This window comes from Sinohyriopsis cumingii, chromosome 5 (assembly GCF_028554795.1).
Source record: "Sinohyriopsis cumingii isolate HCF-2022 chromosome 5, ASM2855479v2, whole genome shotgun sequence".
NCBI lineage: Eukaryota > Metazoa > Mollusca > Bivalvia > Unionida > Unionidae > Sinohyriopsis > Sinohyriopsis cumingii.
Window position 1 is genome coordinate 94,110,614 of NC_142965.1, and position 18,349 is coordinate 94,128,962.

Genomic DNA, 18,349 nt, shown 5'->3' on the forward strand with positions numbered 1-18,349 from the left:
AAGGTTTTTGGGCTTCTTTAAAGATTGCAGTTTGTAGAGGAAGAGCTTGACTTTGATTTAAGATTGTACCAATTTTATATAAATCCCATATGGCAGAATATATTATGTTATGATGTCTGTCTCTCTGTTACTGAATTTGTTTCCACTCAACAACTTCAATTTTCCACCATTTACATTTTCCAAGCTTTGTGGATGGCTTGCACTTATGGTAATGAAGAAGCTTTTCAAGTTTGGGATCAAAAGGTTAAAGGTTAAGACCAGTGTGGTTGAATAACATAAATCTACCTGTTATTGCAGTTTGGGTCAGTGAGTTTAGCTAGTACAGGTTTTGAAAACTTAATATCAAACTGAGGTTAAATAAGTAAAATGTAACTATTGTACCATGACATTTGATAATCCAACAAAATCAGTGTCTTGTGATAATCCAGCTAACCCTTGTTTAATTATATTTATTGCATTGGTATATCAATATAATTTGATTTATGTGTACATTAAAAGTGTATCCCATTACAAGCATTATCATAGTTTACTGATAAAAAAATCCATAATCCATACAGACCTTTTTGGTAGGGGGGGGTGTTATAATGAGAGGTTTTATACTGATGGACTGCTGTCCAAACATTGTATCCACAATGCTATTAAGTTTGAAGAATGCATCCAATTTAACAGAGTTGTTTTTTTCCATGTTGAAGGTTCCATATGGTGTGTCCATTGCAGCCTCTGTGAGAGTTGGTAACAATCTAGGAGCAAATCAACCAGCCATGGCTGCATTGTCAGCAAGAACTTCCTTGATAATTGGTGGTCAGTAGTTCATAACTTTTTTCAGTTAATGAAAATAATAATGCTAAATTTAACACCAAGAAACTTCTTTTGTAACCTTGTTTCTTCTGTAGATAGCCATTCATTTTGTCTGTAGATGACCACACATTTTGTATGTAGATAGCCACTTATTTTGTATGTACATGACCACTTATTTTATATGTACATGACCACTAATTTTGTCTGTACATGACCACTAATTTTGTCTGTAGATGAACACTGATTTTGTCTGTAGATGACCACTCATTTTGTATGTACATGACCACTAATTTTGTATGTAGATGACCAATAATTTTGTTTGTAGATAGCCACTAATTTTGTATGTAAATAGCCATTCATTTTGAATGTAGATGACCACTGAATCTGTCTGTAGATGACCACTTATTTTGTATGTACATGACCACTAATTTTGTATGGAGATGACCACTCATTTTGTACGTAGATGACCGCTTATTTTGTCTGTATGTGGCCATTTATTTTGTTCCCATAAAGCTAGTCTGATGCTAATATATGACCTGGCAGCAATTTTATTGTTTTCTGGTGTTAACACTGATTAAGATTTTAATTCAAGTTTTTCTGTATATTCACAAGTCCCATACCCATGGAGAGATAGCTGTCATACATTGACTTAAGAATTGGGGATCTGTGTCCCTTCATATTCATGCAGTCCTGTTTTGCTGTTATCCCCAGTCATTCAATAATCTTGTTAATTGTTTTTAATTGAAGACTTTCTCCATGGTCATAAGTTTCAAACTCGAGTAGGGTTAGTTATCATATATGGGCTGTAGAAGTAGGGAGCTATACCAACTCATATTCATGCACTGAAATCCTTGTTGTGATGCCCTGAAATGATAAAGATCATATGAACATATTGCTTAAGGTTTTTATTAATCATTGTTAGTATGGTCATAAGTGACATATCCTGATAGGGTTTGTTATCATATTTAGATTGCAAAATTTGGGAGATCAACCCTTCTATATCCATGCACCCCAAGACCTCACTATGGTCAAGGCTATTTGAAAATCTTAGTTAATATTTTGGTTAAAGTTTTTGGTATAGTAATAAATCTTAAACATTGGAGGGGATAACTGTTATACTTGCACTGTTAAATTGGTAAGTATAACCCTTTCAAATTCATATACTCTTACCCACCCTCAGGCAAGGTCAAGGTAAGGTCATTTCAAAGTCAAAGCACACATGTATCTGTTTCAACCAGGGAGGTAGTGAAACATAGTTATTTGGAATTTCTTCTTTCTACTTTATGTCAACCTTATATCCCAGAAAACATTATCTTTTGAAGGGTTTGAATAAATATGATGATTAGCAGATTTTACCCTAGTTTTATTTTATTATATACTCTCAGCCAACAATAAAGGAATGAAGGAATCATGAATGTTTTACTAAATTCAAACATTTGACAGATCAGTGGTTTTAAACTTGTGGGTTTGGAATTTGCTTGATCTGCTGTGGAAAAGCTTTAAGCTCAGCCATCTGCTCATGAGTGTTTCTCCCTTTTCATGAGCATTTCTCACTGTTCATGGGTGTTTTTCACTGTTTATGAGTGTTGTGTTTTACGCTGTTCATGAGTGTTTCCCACTGTTCATGAGGGTTTTTCAACAATGCTCATGAATGTTTCCTACTGTTTATAAGTGTTTCTCACTGCTCAACACTGCTCATGAGTGTTTCTCACTGTTCATCAGTGTTTCTCATGTAATTGAATGAAAAAATTATTGTTGAGTTACAAAAATAACCATGCCAAATTTGTGCATACAAATGAAATGAAAAGCTTCTATTTTTTGGATGTGGCTGATATCATAAGTATTTGCCTAATCAGAGAAGGATAGGAATTTTAATGTCCGACAAAAGTCAAGCATTTAGATTGTCATGGTCTCTTATGACCTTGCATGAGCTGCAGAATTTGTAGTATATTGTTTTTAGAGTTTTAGTTTCTTATAGACTTTGAATACCTTATATAGTCCCTTATAAGTCAAGTCTATCTGTAAACTGCACAGACCCAGATGTGCTGTCACATAATGCACCAGCTGATCTGTGTGTATGCAGCTTTTTAGGAGTAATCAGTAAATCATGCAAGACATAGACCCCAATCTGCCTGTGTTTTTATGTGACAGCAGATTAGGGCCAATGTTGTTTGCAGTTGGACTCAACCTGTAAACAAGTACATATGGTATCTTAATGGCTTGTGAACACTGTTAATAAAAGCATCCAATTTTCATCTGTCATTTAAGTGAAGAGTTATTAAGAAGTTTTGTGTCAACACAATTTATGGATAAGTTTGATGGCAAGTCAATTTTGGTGTTCTTAAGACTTAGGAAGGGGCTGTTTGTATTTAGGCCAAGTCGTAACTCAGCTGCTATTGAAGAAAGTTGCATGCAGATAACAAAGGCAAATAATGGACATAACAGTATTTGGATGAGCTTGGTTGTCTCTGTCAGTTCTTGTTCATAGTAACTGTTATATTCTTCTGCTGGAACTCTCTTTCACATTCGAGCATATTCAATGTCCTTTTAGATAAGCTCATGTTATTTTTTATCCTTTCAGGATTGTTTGCAATAACTGCATCAGTACTTGTTCTGACCCTGAGAGGAGTCCTTCCACTCGCATTCACTAATGACAGGTAAACAAAATAATTTACTACATAATGCTTATCTTTATTTGTGTCACACTGTCTTATCAGAAAGGTAATTCACCATGATTTGGTGCAGCACTTAGTAACGTCGCATTGCAACATCATTGAATAATGTAAAGTCTTTTGTTCTGTGTGATCAATAGAATCACAACTAACATTCATTTGATATTAAAATGTATATAACTCTTTGAATAATATGACATACAATGTACGAGTTTATGACAATATTATACAGCTTGTTTTATAATTTTTTTTAGTAAATTAACACTCATGTAAGTTGTCGATTACCTACATAGATTTGGGGCAGAGACATTTTACAAGTTGATCAGAAATCTTGGACAGAAATAAGGAATTTTTTGTGTGCAAATAAATTCAAAATCTGAGCAGAAACATGTTGAAAACAAGATTTACATTCAGTCGTTGAAATGTAGCAATATAAATAGAGTACACATTCCAAGAAACATTTACATCATGAGTAACAGCATGGAAAGTTTTGTTCACCATGAATTCTTTGTTGTAAACTAGAATTTGCAGATTTTATAGTGGCATCACTTGCCCAGTTTCATCTTATTGCTGGAAAAAATATTTGATGTTAAAATCATCGTAACATCATCAAGCATCATTGAGTGCACTTGTGTGGGAATGATTTATTTCATATGGCTTTTTCATTTGGGCAGACTGTTGCATGTACACAGAAATATTTCATTTGATGTCTTGATCATTATTTGGCACTTTACTGTATTTGCACATTAAACTGTAATGTAATGTTTCATTTGTTTGACCCTGAAGTATTTAAGCATTTTAGTAAGTTAACATGTTAAAATTGACTTTTCATAACTTGAAATTATTTTTCCTCTTTGTTCCACTAAATTTATTTATTACTTGTATGAAGCAAGGCATACTTTTCTAAATATGCTCTGAAAATGTAAGGTTCAGCTATTGGTTGCCAATACTTCAAAGGCCTATTCCAAATTAGGAGGGGGTTTGGGTGGGGCAGGTGGAAGGTACATAAATTAGATTTTATTGGGTGGTTGTAGGGTCATTTACATTATTACTTTGCCTGGTCGTAGATCAGAAGAGATTATGGGATACCTGCTACCTGTCATCTGTCAGCCTTCTGTCTGTTAGCACAAGTTATCTTGAATTCCTGAACATTTCTTTTGGTCAGTAGAGCATCAGTCTCTTCGAGAGATGCATGATTTTCGTATGCTCATTGTATTGTCCATCCGTACATTTGTTAACAGTCACTTAACCAGCCCATAAATATTTATTGTGACCTGATGGGGTGTAGGAGCTGGAGTGGCTCGGTTGTTAGTGTGCAGGACTCAGGACTCAAAGGTTCCAGGTTCAAATCCTACCATAGGACCGGCCTGGGACAGCTGCCATGGTGTGTATTTTGGCAAAGGCTCTTTACCCCAATTGCCTCAGTACTAAATAACCTACTTGTGTTGCTGTGCCATGAAACACCAAACCGAGACCTGATGGGGTGTTGTTAACCATTGCCATAACCCAAGCCTCATGCTCAAAGTCATTGCATGAGAAAATGTAATTCTGTAATGTGTTTTTGTTTGAAGGATAAATTTTGAACCAATGAGAATATTTCACTAAAACTTATGTGTTATATATAATGACTGGACCATATGTCACATATCATAGCCATATCCCCTGCCTCAGTGTTGAGGCCACAACAAGAGAAAATATAAATTGGTGACCTGTCTTTGAATCATTGAACCATTGTACTTGAATGGGATTTTCATCAGTTATATGTCTTGACTTGGCAGTGGTTTATTCAGTCATTCAGTAAAAGATTAATTGGGGATATTTATGAAACAGTCATTCCACAAAGTCACTATTACAGTATGGTATAATGTTAGTCAGTGGCCTGTTTCCTTATTCATATTGTCACAGTATGGTATTATGTAAGTCAGTGGCCTGTTTCCTTATTCATACTGTCACTATTACAGTATGGTATAATGTAAGTCAGTGGCCTGTTTCCTTATTCATACTGTCACTATTACAGTATGGTATAATGTAAGTCAGTGGCCTGTTTCCTTATTCATTCTGTCACTATTACAGTATGGTATAATGTAAGTCAGTGGCCTGTTTCCTCATTCATTCTGTCACTATTACAGTATGGTATAATGTAAGTCAGTGGCCTGTTTCCTCATTCATTCTGTCACTATTACAGTATGATATAATCTAAGTCAGTGGCCTGTTTCCTTATTCATACTATCACTATTACAGTTTGGTATAATGTAAGTCAGTGGCCTGTTTCCTTATTCATACTGTCACTTTTCAACCCTTAAAGATATTTTGGTGAAACTTTACCTAGGTCCAAACCTTATGATTCAGTGGTTGATTCCTTTGTTAACAACATCAAAGGAATTAGTAGGGTAAGGATACAACATGAACATATCATTGGTTGATGTTATACTCTTGTCTACAATTATATGGGTTCTCAATTAATATATATCATGCAAATGTGATGTTTTTCACTGCTGGTATATGATGAGACTTTCATATAAATATATTATATTTATAACAAATGAGCTTGTCTTGGTGTACAGATTCTACCATAGCATAATTTTGACCATAATTTAAGAAAATTTGGAAACTATCAAAATACATTTTTATATATTGTTCCTAATTTTGCAGTGTTGTGGAGATGCTGGCTAGCAATCTGCTTATGATTCTTAGCTTGGAGCACTTGACAGATGCCATTCAGGTAATAGATAAGAATAGTTTAGTGTCCTGGCAACACAAAAATCACTAAAATATGCATTGATTGGTATGCTTATTAGCTTGGAACACTTGACAGATGCCATTCAGGTAATTGATAGCTAAGAATAATAGTTTAGTGTGCTGGAGGTGAGAACGACTACAGATGTACATATGTCATCTGCTTCTGATATTTACGATGTCAAATCAAGCAGATGAAAATAATGACAACAACAAATTTGCTTTTCATGTGGATTTAAAAAGTGGGTTAATTTCTATGTTCATGTGTGCAAAGGGATATAATTCCAAACTCTCATTGTTATGTTAATTTACGGAATTATCTGGCCGTTACCAAATAGGATGAACTACATCATTATGTTATCTGATGGAAATTAACTAGCCCATAGTGTACGCAATATGGCACCGTGTTAGTATGGAAAGTCCGTTAAGCATGAAAGATGCAGGGGATGCCATTATTAGTGCCATTCAGGTCATAGTTAGGTTAGAAATTATAAGTTTATGATTCAGTTGACTTAGTTCTGTGCAATTGTTATCACATTAAACATTCTCGTCATTGAAATCGGTAGAGGGGTACAAACAAAAATGGATGTATAGTCAGGCTATAGTGGGTAAATTCGTTCTCAGTAAGACCTAATTATTGAGGTCACCTCAGTTTTCCACAACAGAAAGCCTGTACAGCTAATTTACAGCGGGTTGCAAATTGCAGAAGATTTTCCAAGGTCTCATGTACTTTATATTGAGGGGCCCCGAGTGGCCAAGTGGTCTAAAGTGCTCACCATTATGGATCACTGCCATCTCACTTCTGTCTGCATGAATTTGAGTCTTGGGTTCGGCCAATGTGGGTATGTGAGAAAGCTTGTCAGTAGCTTCTCGTGGGTTGGTGGTTTTTTCCGGGGGTTTTCCTGGGTTCTTCCTTCATCATTAATACTGGCCGCCATGTATAGCCTATCTTGTGCTGAAAAAAGGTGTTAAACTCTACAACAACAACAACAACAACAACAGCAACAACAACAGCTTTATATTGAATTTTCTTTCACTTGATTGTTATTGGAATTATTAACACTGTGTAAGCACTTTATTTTTCATTACTTAATAAGACACAAGTCACAGTCTTTTCCCAAGTTCATAGCCCTTCAATATACACAGCATATATACTTGCTTACAGCTTGAATCCAACTGTAAACAGCATAGACCTTGATCTGCTGTTGCATGATATGTTAGTAAATCATGGTCTGTGTTGTTGGTCGTGTACTGATTAATCATTAGTGCATTGAACTTGGATCTGCCACATTATGATGGCAAGTCCTTATCTGTGCATTTTGTATTTGAACTGAACTTATGAGTTTAGGCGGGAAGTGAAAAGTGACATTGGTGACATAATGTAATGATCAGGTCAGCACAGAAAGCTTTGATTTGACAAAAGTTGACTGCTTCATATTTGAGCATTTATAAACCCCTTTTTTGGATTCTGTTCATATTTTCATAAGTACATGCTTGTGATAACATGGTAGTTGTACATAAAGGGATTAGAAACTGTGATTAACATTACAATTCCACAATGGGAGAATGTATACCCATCGGTTCTCATGATTTACCTTAATTGAAAATAAAGGAGTGGATGGAAAGTGTGGAGAGCTTACACTGCCTAATTTAAGATATAATATAATTTAACTAAGCACATGTGTTTGTACCTTTTTTGAAAGTTCTAAAATGATCACCTTTGGAGCTTCTTTCTTACTTGGATTTGAGTTTTGGTTACAGTGGTCCAAAGTAAGAGAACTTCAGAACTTGGAGGCTGGTCTTTGTGTTGATTAATATCTTTCTCCACATGAGGTATTTGTGTTACTGCGTGTTATAGGACATAAGTTATATCATGCAAAGTGATCGTTAGTTGAAGTTTTGAAGGTACAATGTTGGCATGACAGGATAAACAAGTCACCATATATAAGAAGTGCCTTTCTTCACATAAGACATTTTTATTACTGAATACCACAGGACATCATTAATATTTTCTTATTAAATCATTGTAAGATCTTGTTCATTAGTTACAAATTTTTATAAGGTTTCAGAACTGTAAAATATATGTTTCTGAGTTTTAAAATGGCATGAGAGATATATCAGAAAAGATATAATATGGGAGGTGAGAGTTTTCAGTCTCTATCTGTACAAATCCCTGGCTAAGCACAATAATTTCTGTGTACATTTCAGTGTGTTGCAGGTGGCATTTTAGGTGGCTGTGGACACCAGGTGTATGGAGCTGTTACGAATCTCTTTGCATACTATGCCATTGCCCTACCTGTTGCTATCTCACTGATGCTTAAGACATACCTTATGGTAGCAGGTAAAATTAGTTGGACTGCTTTTATTTTTCCAGTGTTAGAAGTGAGACATAGGTACCATACTTCATTAATTCTTACAATAATAATTTTTATTTTCTCATGCCTTTGTGTGACTAGTGGGGAACATGACATTCTTGTTTCTGTTCATCTCTCTATCCTTTCATTTCTGCATTGAAAATTTAGCCATATGAGATAATTAGATGAAATTTGGTATATATAATTACAGAAAGATTTAGTTGAATTGTAATTATACATAAGTGTAGAATATACAAATTCCATCTGAAGATGCCTCAGATCAGACATGAGTCTGACAAGTGGCTGACACAAAATTCTGATCTTCAATTTTGAATTTTCCATTCCAGCATTGATGTTTAGTGCAGGATAACTTTTCTTACATTCCTGAAAAGAAAGGGAGGGCCAAAACCAAAATGGCTCATTATGTATGCTGATGCAATTTACACACAGCAAAACACCCTTTTGAAAATTTCCTTACCTTAAGATAAAGCTTGGGTTTTTACTGAAGTTTAAAAAATTTATAACTGCTAATTTTTTAGAGTGCTGAGGACTGATTAAAAACACTTGTTTTGAACATGACACAGTTATGATCGACAGTGCAAGATATTTTGGTCCTTGAGTTTTGTGAAAAGTTTTGGAATTTGTTTTTGTTAAGTCTGAAGGAACCCCGGTTATTTTGTCTAGATAGTGCTACAAGGGAGGACACTTCACTCTCTTCTTGGACAATCTATTTAAAAATCAATGCTGATTTTTCAAGCTTCACTTCATGTATTGTAATAAATTTGGTACTCATGTTTAGCTTAGGCATTTGGCTTTGTATGCCTACATAGAGCTAGTCCAAGTTTCCTCTGATCCTTGACACCTCATTTTTGATATTTGGACATTTATATTGGGGTGTAGGGTCAGAGTCCACTGCCTGTCAAAAAGTTGGAATTCGCTGACACCATTTGGTGTCGGCATAGGGTAGCAGCTTACCAGCTGGACTAGCAAACTTTAACAACCTTTCATCAAGATAACCTGCATGAAATAAATAGGAATATGATTTATTTTCTCAGAAATTGCAAGTATAACATTCTTTATGTCTTTAATCCACTGACAGACTAGCCAAAACTGTGTTGATGAAATTTGACCTGGATCTGGCTATTTGTATCTCAAGTGACATGACTAGAAATCTCGCAACCTAAATGTCAGTGACATCAGAGGTCATATAGTCACGTGATATCAACAATAAACAAATTTCCAAAGTTGTTGTACATAGAATTTGGACATATTATATTGAAGTCACTTAATGTTTGTGAAGAAATATAATGCACACTTAATTCTCAACATATTTGTACTGAAAACGACGACCAGAAACATGTCAGTATCGCAGCAGGGTGGAGAAAACCATTTTCAAGAAGTACCATGCAGATGTCAGTAATGTTTTTGTTTGTGTCATGTGACCGCCACATTGACATGTGTCTCTGCATAGTGAATGTTTTTTCTTCTTCAAATTGCCACAACATTTACAGATTTGGTTGTTGTTTTCACAATAAATATTTTGAGAATTTTAGTTTTTTCCATTTTTTTGTAAAAATTACGTGACTTTCATTAATGTTTAGATTTGTTTTCTTACAGCAACACTAGAAATGCTTTATTGTTGATATCACATGACCGATGTCATTGACATATAGGTTGCGAGATTTGTGTAGTCACATGACTAGGAATGTAAATGGCCAGATCCAGGTCAAATTTCAGCAACGATGTACTTTCATCTCGTTTGTCAGTGGATTAAAGACATAATGAATGCTATGATCACAATTTGTGAGAAAATAAATCATATTACTGTCAATTTCATGCAGGTATATCTCGATGAAAGGTTGTTCAAGTTCGCTGGGCTGACTAGTGAGCAGCTACCCTATGCCGACACCAAATGGTGTTGGCAAATTCCAACTTTTCGATAGGGAATGGACTCTGACCCTACACCCAACATAAATGTCCAAATATCAATTGTCAGAGGAAACTCAGACTAACACAAAGCTTGACTTTCTATTATTGTTATATATACCTATATATATATATATATATTATCATTCTTGTTTATAGTTAGTAAGGGTCATTTAGTTAATAGTATTTTAGATACTAATTTTCCCCAATGATCGCAAGTTTGCACTTTAAGATGAGTCATTCTTGTGTATAGTGCTTAAATTGATTCATTAATAAAGTTCCAAGGTTGAATTGCTATTTTGACTCAAGTAAACATCATGTGATCTAACTCAAGGACATGAGTTCTGAAAGGCCAAGCTGACCTAAATTATGATTCATCAGTTTAAAACAGCTGATGTTGTTTATGAGATTGGATTCTTCTAGAACTAATGAGCAGTGCTATCTATTGCATTTTAGTAATTTATATAAAACAACTATTACATAGAATTAGACATTCTTAGTAGTACCACCAGTCTTGGAAGTTATTCAGTTTTATTGAGAGGAATTCATTTATTTAAAAATTTGATGGTTCATGGACATTACAGTACTTGAAATATTTCACAATAATTAGTATAATAGCTGTCACTGAATTACTGTGAATTAATTTAAAGACTGGATATTTATAGCTGCTACATAACTATTATGAATTCATTTAAAGACATTTTGGGATTATATCATTGTGATTCTTCTGTACTGTTGATACATCAGTACAATACAGACCATCATTCAGAATACCATTGGAACTCATTTGGATTATTTGATACTTTTGTAATTGATTGAACATTTAGGACCTTTGGATATCTTGCACCAAAGTTATTTTTTACTTTTACTGTTGTTTTTTCTTTTCTGATTTGTATTTTAGGGAAATAAATAATATTTTCAATTATACAAAACTTGTTGGTTTTCACTCTTTCTTGTCACTTATTTTAAGACCATTGAGTCATAGCACATAACTATATGGAATGACAGATGCAAGATCATTCTACCACTGTATCGCTTGACATGGCAATCATTTGTCTTCTGAAAATGACAAGATGAGCATACTGATAATATGATATATAGCTAACCAATAAGGGGTTGGCAGTATTGCATTCAGTGTGGTATGCTTGCATATTAAGTAGGTGCGATGATAGCCATGTCATGCAGTAGCATAGGAAAATTGTCTTGCATTCCTCAAAGTTTTTTTTGTCACAGTGACCTTGATGTGGAGGGGGGTAAATGACAAACCCTTATCACCCATGGCTTGTTCTGAGGCTAGATGTATTTGTCCCTTCTCTGTCACAGATGAAAATATGCTTTCCAGTCAACTCACAAAAATGAGCAGCACATTAAACACATAAAACTGAATCAAACTTATTTTGTTGAGGTGCTTTACATCAAGGTCACTGTGACAAAAAGAAAGAAAAAGAACCTTTTCTTTTGCATAATAACCTTTGTTCTGGACAATACATCTTGACTCAAGTTTGTGGAGGGCATACACGTAGGATATTAAAGAAATCTGTTGATTTGGGGGTGAAAGAGATGGTAAGGCTGAAAAGAAAATATAGTTTGCACAGTATGTTTAGTTCTGGACTGCATACCTTAACCAAAGGTCTAAGTCAGTTTGACCGTTTGGTCAGTAATGCTCCATTTGTGCTTACATAGAGGTGCTATTTAATAGACAATGGGCAGATGAAAAGCTTTTCATTGTACTCCTCTTATATTTGTCCGTTCGTCTTTTTATAATTACATTTTTTAATATTACTCATGCATTCATAAACGTGTTGTGTCCAGGAAATTAAAAAACAAAAAGTTTAATTTGTTTTTGTTTTTGTTCATTTTCGACAGGTGCTTGGTGGGGCATGTTGATAAGTACCTCATTTCAGACCATATCCTTTCTGTTGAAGATTCGATTGATGGATTGGAAGAAGGAAGCACAGAAGGTAAACTACCATACTGTATATTTATTTATTTTCTTTTGGAATAAATTAACAAATTGCATTTTTTTCAGTAGAGTGGTCCTCCTCTCCAAAGAAAATATGACCTTACAAAAGGGTTGGCCTGTCATAAGGGAACATAATGGTTAAAATATACATTTTTGGTCTGGTACGGTGGCCAGATAAAAGAGGTAGCATATCATTAGAGAGGTCTTTCAAGATGGTGACCACTACACTTAAATTCATGGATTTGGGACCCGGTCTTATTGCTTTCATAGAATGCTTATTTTTCAATGTGTCTTTAACTTTTTTATGCTTTGTACCAAATACAAGATCCTCAGAAATTGATTGTATCAGGTTGAAATGGTATGGGATTGGTTCTTGCAAAGACACTTAACACAACAATGGGAATGGTATGTTTATTTATACTGCAAATCAATGGTGGTTGAATCTCTGACACCCTAACTGTGCTGGTCAAAGACTATAACAATGGGAAACCCTACCCTGCTAGCATGCACTCATGGATACAGTGGATACAATCAAAGGATGGATTTCAGCAAATAATCACAAATTATATTATTTGTCAATGGATATGATCAGTATATGGAATTTATCAACAGATAAGATAGATGGATTTAGTAACAGATATGATCAGTGTATTATGAAGTTATCAACAGTCAGAATCAATGTATTGTCTATCAACAAGTGTAATGGTGCACTAGATTGACACTCTTGTAATGACATTAAGTTTTAGGTTAAAAACAAATATGCATTTTCCATCGTCCATAGCTCCAAACAAATGGTAAAGGAATGACTTCATGTGGTCTGCTTCTGCCAACCTGCTGAAAGATCCCTCAAATACTTCCCTATCCTGCAAATCTGTTGGTCCAGAACTTTTGTCCATTAACTTAGTTAACTAGTATTATTCCTCAAACCAATGTCCCACATATACCAGTAGCTACCAGGACCACTCCAGTGGCCAGGTGGTTAGAGCATCTCATGTGGAGAATCTTGGGTTCGAACCCTGGCCGAGACATACTAAAGACTTATAAAAATGGTACTAACAGCTGCTTTGCTAGGCAGTCAGCATTAAGAGGTTAGTGTTAGGACTAGTCGGCCTGGTGTCAGGATCATCTGATTGCCCAGGCATCATGCTACATGTCTTTGCATGATACCCTAGTGCTAGACATCACTGTAAACTGCCACACTGTAGACATCATTGCAATATGACTGCAAAATTGTTAAAGCTACATTAAAAATCCAAATCACACACACTAAAAGCAATGTAACCACGTATCATGAGTAACATTACTGCATGGTGTTTGATATTTCCCCCATAACAGCTAAAAATACAGTAAGTGAGCATTGTAATACATGAGCAGTGTTGCACATATGATCCCAAGGGTGGTGAACACTGTGTCGTCCACCCATCAAATCTGGTCAGCCAGGTGTCAGGATAATGTAACTTGATGGGACATGATGCTGTATGTCTGCAGCATGATGCCCTGGTGCTAGACATCACTATAAACTGTCATACTGCATACATTGTTGCATTATGATTGGAAAATTGTTCAAGCTTTGTTTAGAAACAAAATCCAAATTCAGTCCTGTTATATATACGTACAAAAGAGAGCAGGAATCCAAAACATTAAGTTCCATAAGGATGAAAATATTTGAATGTTGTTTTAAATTATTATTATATAATGTTATCAGATAGTAAGTTCTAAAGCCATTTCTTATAGCCATTGGTACGAGTGTTCAGTTTTTTAAAGTATGTACCGATAATTGTAATTAAAATCTTGTTGTAATGTCATTTGCATTTTAAGTAATGCTTCTCATTCATCTACTTCATTATGTTATGACCAATAGGCTTGGGATGCCTTTCTCTTTGTTTATTCATTTAACTAGATTCTGCACTAGCTTACATGACCTTGTCAGAAATGTTTGCCATGTTCACCATCACAAAGACTTATTAAATTGACAGTTCCACCTCTCCGTGTACTGTGTTCACTGTCTCAAAGAGATATTAAATCAAAAGTTCCATATCTCCTTGTATTATTTGAACTGTCTTGAACTGATATTAAATTATTAAATTGACATTTCCATATCTCCATGTGCTGTTTGCACTGTCTTAAAGAATGTTAAGTTGACAGTTCCATGTCAGTATGTGCTGTTTGCACTGTCTTAAAGAATGTTAAGTTGACAGTTTCATGTCAGTGTGTGCTGTTTGCACTGTCTTAAAGAATGTGAAGTTGACATTTCCATGTGCTGTTTGCACTGTCTTAAAGAATGTTAAGTTGACATTTCCATGTCAGTGTGTGCTGTTTGCACTGTCTTAAAGAATGTGAAGTTGACATTTCCATGTGCTGTTTGCACAGTCTTAAAGAATGTTAAGTTGACAGTTCCTTGTGCTGTTTGCCCTTTCTTAAAGAATGTTAAGTTGACAGTTCCCTGTGCTGTTTGCACTGTCTTAAAGAATGTTAAGTTGACAGTTCCATGTGCTGTTTGCACTGTCTTAAAGAATGTTAAGTTGACATTTCCATGTGCTGTTTGCACAGTCTTAAAGAATGTTAAGTTGACAGTTCCCTGTGCTGTTTGCACTGTCTTAAAGAATGTTAAATTGACAGTTCCATGTTTCATGAATGCCCATTGAAAATATATCTTATCAGAAATGTAATTTTTTGTCATAGACCTAGTAGTATTTGTCATAATTAGGACTTCCATATATTTTAAAAAAGGAATTGTATGAAGTCTGGATCAGTCTATAAATTTAAAATTTCTTGGCACATGTGCCTACTTTTTATTATGTTTATTTTGTATCCATAGTAGTTAATTCATCCTGAAGGGAGACATTTATATTTATACAGTTAACCTCATAAAATAAAGTGGGTTTTTTTTCCTTCCTATTATTATTATTATTATCATCAAGTTCTTGAGAAAAAATATAATCAGTGTATCCATCCATATGTCTGAGCCAGTTTTGACATTATTATATGCCTTTAAAATTACTACCATTATCCACCTGTCTTGCTGGGATGATTTGCGTGTAGGTCGCTTTTCAGTCACTGTGCTGGGACATTTGTTTTCCATGAACTAATTTCTAATTATTATTTCAGTTGATCACTGTATTAAGTTTAAATATTTACCTATTCTAGGCTCAGGACCGAGCTGGAGTCAAGCATTCAGAACCAGAATATCTCAATGGTAAGCTGCCTTTGTCATTATATTGAATTGGTTTGGGAACTATATTTTCTAAAGTAAGTGGTGATCTTTTTTTATCTTTCTGTCAGAGTGTTAATATTTTGTCACTGTATTGACTTGCTTGGGAACTATATTCTCTAATGTAAATGTTGATCTATTTTTGCAAGATCTTTCCATCTGTCAAAGTATTAATATTTTGTGGCCCGATGGGTTTAAACCTTGGAATGCTAGCCTGGTGTTCTGTTAATGAAGTTATCCAAGTCTGCCAGGATTCTCCTTATTTCTTGTCACTCCCTATGCAGGTGTGGGAACTGTATTTTTCTAATATTAAAGATGATCTTTTTGGGGGGGGCAAGGAAAATAGTATCTTTCCATAACAGGATTTCGACAGCTTGAAGGAGGAGTACAAGATTATAGATTATAATAAGCTTCTGTGCAATCTGTTCTCTAATTTTAGTCTATCCTAGCAGCACTCGCATTGTTTTCCAATTGGAACCATATGGGTTTTCAGTAGGTTCAGTTTGTCCCAGTCTGAGCTCATGGCTTCCCCTTCACCAAAGCTGTTATATTATGAGGCTTGCTTCCCGATAGCTCTAGCTTCAGTGAGCAGAGTGAATGAGCTGCATACACTGTTATCCCAAATTACAATACGTTTTGTTCTGACAGCCTAGTCTTACCGATGATGCAACCAGCTTTCATCTCTAAGAACAGGTTGCCATCAACAGGCAATCAAAAAATAATCAATAACCCACCATCTTTAGTCAGTCCATTGAGAGAGGCAAAGCTGATAGACCTGGTTCATGTAATTAGGTGCTGTCTGATGTGGATGGAGAATGCCCATGGCACTTGTCAAAGGCACGTGCTGCTTGTTAAGGCAGGAAAGCAAAACATGACCCCACAACAACTGACTTGAGTGGGTAATTAGATTGGCTGGAGATCTGGTACATCTGAAGAAGATTTTTGCTTGTGAAATATGGGCAGTTTTCAGTGAGCCTTGCATTTAAATGGAATGTTTAATTCGAAAATAGTAGAGTCATTAGGATGCAATGCTCATTCTGCTTTCATTAGCTTCTGTTTGTGGGAGAGAGGTGAGACTTGAATCTCAAAAGGCCATTGTTAGCTGCCCATACAGTTATCGTGACCTGCCCATGACACTATAGCATTTGCTGGATTCACCCAACATACTTTTGTAGATAAGGCAATACCCAGGTGTGGGACTCCACAGGGATGACCTAGAACAATTATAAACATATATTCTTTAGCTGAGCTATATGAACTCTAGGAGGAAGTTTATCCTTTCAAGAGAGCAGTTATCTTGCTCCTAAAGGGTGACATGAGTAGAGTTTGAATGTTCATGCAATTCCTGGTCTTCCCATTCTTGGAACATTAATATGATCAGGTAATGTATTTGATGTAGAAAGGAATCAACCCTCCCACTCATTCTTGGAACATTAGTGCAATCAGGTAATGTATTTGATGTAGAAAGGAATCAACCCTCCCACTCATTCTTGGAACATTAATGTGATCAAGTAATGTATTTGATTTAGAAAGGAATGAACCCTCCCACTCATTTCTGCCAATATGAGTATCCTGTTGTAGCTATACTGCCAGAAAGGCAATAGTTTTTCTTGCGCTTTTAGGAAGGGCTATATTCGGGAGGTAGTGGCATTTAAATACCTAAGTTTAATGTGATCAGGAAAGTAATCTTGCAGAAAAATAATTTACTTGAAATTTGTTTATCTCAGTGTTGACATTTTTGAGAGAGTAATGCCTCTTGTAAATTTCTGTTTCATTTTTTACATCAATTATGTGAAACAACCATGACCTGGTATACATTGCAAATATTTTGCTACTGTAGGGCGATTTTGTTGGCTTACAAAGGCAAACGAAATTTTTGTTTGATTACCTTCTTATATCTAAAATATTTTTATAATCAGAGTTAATATTATTATGTCAATTTCAGCGCAAGATTTTGAAAGCAGTGGTGAAGTTCCCTCTCAAGAATTAGAAAACTCCTCAGCACCAGATCCAATGGACATCCAAGATGAAGTTATTCAAATGGCTGAGAGAGATAGCGTGCTCCTGATAACACATGGCAGAAAGCAGATTAAGTTAACAAAGAAACAAATTATTTTCCGTCGATCTACTACATTTTTTATTTTCATGCTCTCATTCGTTGCTGGAATTTTATCTGACCAGTTTCTAGCAGGACATACCAGTAATATTTCCTGCATACTTGTAAATGGAACCAGTCTAAATTCAACTTTTATTTCAACAGAGCTGAAAAATTCAGAAAAATTTAATCTGTCATCTAGTGATGTCTTGTTTTTGAACATGACAAGCGTCTATGAAGACATCCACAACTGGAATACAACATTTCTATACTGCAATGGAAAGATTGACATTGCTGCCAATAATATCCACAGGCCCTGGACTCAGAGGATGGATTTGCTCATGGGTCTGGTACAACCAGTTGCCGCAAAGGCGTATGGGTAATTTGGACTTGATTTGTTTTGACCATGAAAACAGTTGACTGACAGAAATTTTGGTATACCCACTCCTCATCACAGGGTGTGTAATCAGTTTGCTCAGTTGGAGGAAAATATCTTCAAATCTTTCATTTTAAAATCTGGAGAGGGTACTAAATTTGCAGTGGTTGTAGTAAAACTCATGTAAACTTTTAATTCCATTAGAAGTATGGCCAGAT

The 18,349-nt window shown here is 35.2% G+C and overlaps 1 protein-coding gene across 1 annotated transcript in view; it reads left to right on the plus strand.

The window, feature by feature from the left end:
• The window catches only part of LOC149799788 (multidrug and toxin extrusion protein 1-like), a 77,985-nt gene extending 59,842 nt beyond the window's left edge, over positions 1-18,143 (plus strand). Inside the window, exons 13-19 of the mRNA XM_089959172.1 lie at positions 693-801; positions 3,380-3,455; positions 6,123-6,192; positions 8,415-8,547; positions 12,353-12,447; positions 15,597-15,645; positions 17,606-18,143. Of these exons, the coding sequence (XP_089815298.1) occupies positions 693-801; positions 3,380-3,455; positions 6,123-6,192; positions 8,415-8,547; positions 12,353-12,447; positions 15,597-15,645; positions 17,606-18,138 (1,065 nt within the window). The 3' untranslated portion in view covers positions 18,139-18,143. The remainder of the gene's footprint in view (positions 1-692; positions 802-3,379; positions 3,456-6,122; positions 6,193-8,414; positions 8,548-12,352; positions 12,448-15,596; positions 15,646-17,605) is intronic.
• Positions 18,144-18,349: the final 206 nt, after the last annotated feature.